The sequence below is a fragment of the Montipora foliosa genome, chromosome 4 (genome assembly GCF_036669935.1).
Source record: "Montipora foliosa isolate CH-2021 chromosome 4, ASM3666993v2, whole genome shotgun sequence".
NCBI lineage: Eukaryota > Metazoa > Cnidaria > Anthozoa > Scleractinia > Acroporidae > Montipora > Montipora foliosa.
Window position 1 is genome coordinate 15054000 of NC_090872.1, and position 7500 is coordinate 15061499.

The 7500-nt window shown below is 40.2% G+C and overlaps 2 protein-coding genes across 2 annotated transcripts in view; one reads left to right on the plus strand and one right to left on the minus strand.

Moving 5' to 3' along the window:
• LOC137999996 (WD repeat-containing protein 82-like) overlaps positions 1-7500 on the plus strand; it is a 169404-nt gene that overhangs the window by 28660 nt on the left and 133244 nt on the right. The gene's annotated exons all lie outside the window — the stretch shown is intronic.
• On the minus strand, positions 2271-6434 carry LOC137999989 (RNA-binding protein 15-like). Its single transcript, XM_068846048.1, has one exon. The coding sequence runs from the start codon at positions 5998-6000 to the stop codon at positions 3427-3429; it is 2574 nt and encodes an 857-aa protein (XP_068702149.1). The 5' UTR covers positions 6001-6434; the 3' UTR covers positions 2271-3426.

The window sequence follows — 7500 nt, forward strand, 5'->3', positions numbered from 1 at the left end:
AAGTGAGGCTGGAGTTGATCTTGTTATGGTACAGACCTCCCTGCTTTTCCTATGTTAATGATTTTGTTCTCATGCTAATTAGTTTGAATTTACATAAGAAAAGCATTGGCGTTTCTATCAAAACAAGGTCAACACTAGCCTCACTTTCATTCATAGGTCGGGTAACTGTTCACCAACATTCAAGTCCACACCATTTTGCTCTGGTCTGAGGTGAAACTGCAGACTGAATATTATTAATTTTTAGCAAAGATTTTAGGGTATTTTTCAATCTGATTTGGAGGATTTTTTTTAAATGTATATTCTCAAAAGTCTACAAGAAAAAGATAAATGTCATTAGAGTGTATTAATATTTCTGTAGGTAACCTGTGGATTTGAAAATACTCCCTGGCTGAAGACACTTTTTTCAAGTTTCAACATTTATAATAATTGCAAAGTGACAAGATAAAAGTTAATGAGAGGTTAAAATGACTGGCAAAAAAACGGAGATCACTAGTACTTGAGAATGTTTTCACTTGGTGATACACAGAACCATTGATGCTATGATGGAGGCAACATAAAAAATAGTTTGTCATTTATAAACGCAGGATTTGTGCTGGATTTTGTCTATGAAATTCCAGGAGTATTCAAGGAGTTTTCAAGAACCAGAAATTGAGTTTTCAAGGAATGTTTGTAAGATGTCTATGCCATACATCATGTTTCAGTGTTTTCTTTGCTGAAAAAGCCTATCTTGATATTGCACGCATAGGCATTTTAATTTTTGCATTTTATCTATCCCCAATAGTCAAATAGTTGGGCTCATTTTTTGGAATGTCTCTTTAATTTGGCATGATTTTCTTTTTTCACGTGCAAATTCAATTTTTTATATGTGTGTGTGTGTACCTGTTAAACTTACAAGATAATTTCCTCTTAAACTGGCTCCTTGAGTATCCACTTAGAGTAATTCCTCATCTTTAACTTAGCATGATGCAATCTCAACAATTTTAAGCAGCCTCCCATGAAATCCTTTTTATCAAGGGCTTTTCAAGCACCCTTGAAGTCCATAATTTAATGCCAGGGCTTTTCAAGGACTTTAACGAGTAGCACAAACCCTGAAATGCCAGGTACTGACCCAAACAACTGGTAACCACTGACCAGTTATCACAAACAGGAAAGAGCATGGCTGTATGCAATGGACTACTATCAGTGAGCTCACCCATCTCAAGAGGAACACTTATGATCTTGCCTGAGGAGACAGTATCATCTTTGTCAATGATAACACAAACCAATGATAATGACACAATTCAATAGTAATGATTCCAAGTTCAAGTGAGGCCTAACACTACTGTGAAGTTTTCTAGGCCTCACTCGAACTTGAATAATCACTATCAATATGCTACTGAAGGACAACAACTAACGATTATCAAAATTCAATAGGCTTCCATAACTTGTAAGGAATAAAAATAAAAGTTGGGGAAACGAAAAGAAGCAAAAGTGAAACAAATACTCCAAGAACAATATCCATAACAAAACACAAAATTAATTATGTATCAAAACTGACAAACATACTCTGTACACATGTTGCTCTTCTGGTATTTTATGGGCATTTTAAACTCCATGTATTTTTTAACCCTGGAACAGGTTCTTTCATATAATATTATATATAAATTGCACAAGATAATCGTGGATGAGATACAGGATAATCCAGTGATTTTGTCCCTGCAGACTGTTGATTTGCTGGACCAGCCAGAGTACTTAACAAAATTGCTGCAAGAAGTACATGTGGTAAAAATGCGGGATCTTGTCTCAAAACAGTTTTGCTGAAAGTCAATTCCTACGTATTCTCTCTTCAAATTTTAACTTGAAGATGTAAAATGCATTCGACTGTGCCATGATTGAATAAATGGTGCACATTAGAGGCAACTTATTAATGATGATCCACCAAAAAAATCATCACCAACTTCGGTCAACTCTTGCATGACATGCTATCAATAGCACATGAATATTCAAATATAGTGGACGCCATTGCTCGATGAAACTGTTGAATCCACAATGATTTTGTTAAACAACTGTGAAACAGTATTAATTCCACTACAGCTGTATCACCCTAACAAGGTGTTGCTTACGATGCCTCCAACAAGTGAGAAGAACAGCACCAGTGGTTTCATTTGACAACTACGCAATAATGCAGCAGTCAAATTTGTAGAGTGTAAAGGGAACAATTTGATGCTGTTCCTCAGAGCTCTGTGTTCCCAGGTGAATTGATGGGAAATCCAAACTGAACCAGACATTGATGCCTTTCATAATCAGTTTAATAATGTATCTCCATCTAAAGTTACAGTCAGGAATTTAAAGTACGTGAATATGCCAAGAGCACATGAAGCAATGAGGACACACCTCTCCACGCGAGTTTGACAGGACATGGCTGAACTTTGACCTGACAATTAAATGATACCAATACATGTACACTTAATATAACAATCTACACCTACTGAAACTTCTTTAACCTTTATGACTGCATGAAGGGTAAATTTCATTCCTTAGCAATGAAACATGACATTCATAGTCAAGTAGGAATTAAATGCCTTTGTGTAATATGATAAAAAGAAACTTCCTTGGCCCTTTAAACATGTTTAAAATAACCATGATGAACACTTTTGCTCTGTTTCTTGCTGCTTCAAAGAGACTGAATCTGTAACTTTGGGTTACCACAAGTTGGAAAAGCATAATCTCATTTTTTAACCAACTTTACTATTTTTCACTGGTATTGACATTTATATGTTTGCTATTTGGAAAAACATGAAACTAGTCTAACAGAAGAAAAAAATCAACTTGCTTCCAAACACTGCTCTCTAAGTCCGACATATTTTTCACCAACTGCGCAACCCTTCAGCAGCCTGGAATACCAGGAAAAAATTTCAACTGTGAATAGTTTAAACCTCAAAAATTGGTTTCAAACAAACATCAAAGTACGTCTTGCAACAAAAAAACTGAGAACGATCAACATCAAAATATTGTTGGCTGAAACTCTTTGTATCAAAGAATCGATATTCATGCGGCCAAACCATTCACAAATGAAATATTTTCACTCCAGTGAATAAATCAACAAATGTAATTAGAGTCCACAGTTCCATACTTTAAATGAAATACTGCCATCAATACAACAATATTGAAGACAGATTGAGACCACAGATGACACAATGCTGTCTTATTTCCTCTGCTTTGCTTTACTTCATCCTGCACATACAATAACCTTTTCAAACAGGGCGTCGACACATTATAAATCCATGAGAGCTTGAACAAACTTTAGAGATAACATTGAGATGAGACTTTTTGAGAAGATTTCTTTCATTAAGATAAGAGTTATTCACAAGTTTTAATGAAGCAGATATTTTCGCCAGTTCTCCAAAAATGACGCAACACTGAAACAAAACAAAACATGAAGCCTTTTCAGCCACTCCCACGGATGACAAGAATTACCAGATGATCTTCTTTCGACGGTTCAGGCGACAAATGAGGCGCAATGCGAACCAAATGCTCATGTGAAAATTGACATGGAGGAAATGCATGCAAAACTCCAACATCATCCTTTGTAGTTGCAGGGTTTCCCGGCATTACAGGAAGATTAACAACTGCAGCAGCTTGTTTTTGCTTCAGATACGTCATAAGATTCCTTAGTGGTCTGTGTTGCAAAGCTTCCTCTGCATTTGGGTCTTCAGGTAGGGACATTTGCATGCCAGGCAAAGCAAGCAACAAACAGTGACCACTGGCTCCTGCGGTGTTAATCCTTCGTGTAACCTCTTCCAGTTTTGGCTGGTCCAAACGAAGACGCTGAGTAATTCGTAAAATCGAATTCTGTGAAGAGGTAGATCCATCTGAACGAAGCAAAGAATCAGCAACTTCAGGATTTCCACCGATAAAATGCATACGCACAGGAAAAGCACTACTCTTGAGAATAAGTGCACCACGCCATGCAACAGCAAATCTCTTGACCAGGTCTTGCAAGGTTTCCGTACCCACTGAAACTGCATTTACATTTTCTTGTCTTGTCAATTCCTTTGGCTGCACCTCTTTATCAGAATCTTCCTTGTTGGTTACATTTTGGCTGTCATTGCTATCCAGCACAACACTTTTTTTCTTCTCATCATCATTACCAGCATTAATGCGGCTGAACCGTCCATCTAAAGTACTTGAGCGAAGTGAACCTGAGGGTGATGTTGGGCGTGAATGGTTGGAATGATTAGGAGAAGGAGATCTAGTTCTTGGACTCCGGCGGCGTTTTGGAGGACTACTGTTCTCCCTGTAATCTTTGTTCCGTAAAGGTGAAAGTGGCCTTCGCTTCCTGGTTCGGTTGTTGTCAACCTCCCTTGGTGGAAGGGGAGAATGGTCAAATGGTTGATAATTCTCCTCAGGCGGTGCCCTCTGCCTGTAACGTTGTTGTCCCCTTGAACTTCTCTCTTGTGATCTCCTCTCCCAGTTTTCAGATTCATCCACTCGCAAGTTTTGCTCCTCTCTTGGCCAATTGTTTGAACTGTTAAATGACCTTTGAGGAGGAAGATCATTCTGCCGACCAAGATCATGCTTAAAGCTGTTACTTTCTTCACGCCAGTTCCTGTAGTCACTTTCACTTACAGGGTGCGAGTCTCGGTGATACGGCGACGGTTCCCGCTTCCGCTCATAAACTCGTTCACTTTCGTAGGTCCTTTCTCCGTGGTCGATTGGAAACAAGTCATCATCAACTCTGCCATCGATGTTGCTGATGCGATTCCTTGGTGGGCTAGCAGCTTGTCGAAGACGTGGGTCTTGTAAATGATCTTTATCGGCAAAATCAATCTTCAGTCGTCGATCGCGCCCACCAAGTGGAAATCCACGCATTTCGCGTGCAGCGACTGATGCAGCATCTAAACTATCGTACAAGATATAAGCATGATCGTCGCCTTTTTCGTAATCAATGTGCCTAATTGCACCAAAACGATCAAACTCGCGCTCTAACTCAACTATCGACGTCCACTGGCCTAAACCACCGACCCACAGACGAGTTGTTTGTTGACTCTTTCCGTAACCAATTTTCACGCGGTTGCGGCCGATAATTTCACCTTGCATTTCCACGCGAGCTTTAGCAGCGACATCCAGATCCGCAAACTTTACAAACGCGTAGGTGTTTCCCTGACCACGAGCAGGGCGTTTAATATCCACGTCCAAAACAGCTCCGAACCTCTCAAAAGAACGACGCAGTTCTTGGCTGGAAATACTCGTTTCCAAGTTTCCCACAAAAAGGGTTCGTGTGGCTTTTGGATCGTCTTCGGGAGGAATGTACTCTGTCGGTCGAATAGGATTTTGTTGGCCGTATGTTCCAGTACTTCTGAAATTTTTCCGATCATTTTCTCCCCGATTTCTATCAACATCGTACTGCGGTGTATTTCTTGGAGTTCGGCGTGTGGGAGAGAGCGATCGATTGTAGTTTGGCGGGTACTCGTTAGGTGGGCTAAAACTCCTTCGGGACGTCCTTTCGGGAAAATCGTAATCTACAAGAACTGGTCGATCAAAAAGGGAAAGACGTCCTCGGCGTTCAATAGCACGTTTTGCCTCCCGAGCATCGTCAGAGCTTCGAAAGCACACAACACCATAACGGTCGTCATCCCGTCCGAACAAGTGCACGGTAATATCAACATTGCCTATCAACTTTTTGAACTCGTGGAATATGTCTTGTTTCATTGCGTGATCTCCAACATGACTGGCAAGATTAGAGAGACGAATCTGAGGCTCCAAGTCCCTGTCGGTTCTTTTTCGTTGGTTCTGGTAGTTGTTTTCGGTTCGAATATTTACATTAGAGCTGCGCTTATACGTCCTTGTGTCGACCTTTCGCGTCAAAGAAGAACTTCGACGGTTCGGGGAACCACTATCCCGTGCGCTCTCTGGAGAAGATAATCTGTCTCGAACACCATTATCCTCGAATTCTCTTTGAGAACGAACTCGCTTCGGCTTTGCAAGTGTCTCTGTATCAGAGGACCTCTTCATGACCATTATTTGTCCGCCTCCTCCGTGTAAAAAAATTACAAACTTACTACGACCATAGATCCAAGATGGCGGTTAATTCGGTTGTGAAGTAACCAGTGCGTGGTGACGTACACGTGGGAAAGCACCCAAGGTAATAAGAAGTCAGTTAATGATCAGCCATGACTCTTTGGTCATGAAGTGTGAGCAGATTTCATCGCCTGTGCCAAAAATGATCACCTATCGCAAGAAAAAACTAAACGATGTTCACATTTTGTTTGACTTACAGGTTTTAACGTTTCACTTCCCAGAAGATTAAGTTCATGGAAACAGCATCTTCTTATGTTCCCCCGCAACGTGATGTTGATTGGTTTGAAAATTCTTATGACTTTATTTCTTCACCAATAGCGTTGTAGATTTTTGGTCATCGAAGTAGCGCAGATGTCCCTTCATTTTTCAGAATATGCTGTTCATGGACGAAAACGAAATTTTTCCGTCTTTCTGGAAACGAAACTCGTGTTACAAACAAAACAAATTAACGTTCGAGGCAATAATAAATATTTTAAAATTCCGTGCTGCATTCTCAGGAGATACAGGTGACAGCCGTTCCAAGAGTTTTTGTTATGTAAATTCATCACCGGTCAAAAGTTTGCTGACGACCTAATGTTTTGAATTAAGTTTTATAAGGAAGAAGCAGCTTCTTCGTTGTAAATAAAAAGCTAAAAATTATAGTCTGGATCAGTTTATGCCGAGATACTGAGTAGATCGATAAGTCAGTCGTTTTGATGTAACACTTAGCAAACTGTCTAAACAATCGATTTTTTAATATTCGAAAACAGGTGATTCTGAGAAATGTACTTTTTGCCTAACTAAATTTTCTTGTGCAGTTACTCGTTTTCTCACAATCCATTTTCTCGTGAGCCATTTTTGGAAATACAACCTCACTAGTCGTTTTCCGGCTGTCAATCAATCAATTGCCTGAAACGGAAAATACCATAATACTCTTTTTTTGTTTGAGTGGCACTCAACCAGGAGTCCATCAGAAAACGATGGGTTTAACGAACAAGAATAAAGTCTTTGCACGGCACTTACTTTCTTTTCACATTTTAGTACATTTCCTAGCCATTGTTGCCCTAACAACGACATGAAATAATAATTTCAGGTTATGTGGAGGGCGCTCGAGCGTCTGACAGTAAATTTTCAATTTTCTCTCTAAACATCTACTCCGTTAACAACAAATTGTCATGGCGCCGCGTCTTCGGGCGTTTCCCTGCTCGGCAGGCAGCGGGAGTGCCCAAGGCGGACTCCCAGGCTAACGACGGGAAAGGAGGTGCCTTAATAACAGTTGTAGATCGTATGTGAACGAGTTTCCCACCACTGCCTCTCTTAGTTATGATCCTGAAGGTAAGGACACGATGGTCTATTGTCAAGGAGAAGTATCCTGAGCGAAGGCTCCTTTTTCCTCCCATTGTCGCCATGGGGAAAAAAAGTGGAAGAGACTGGTTCGAGACTGCCATCTAGACAACAGGA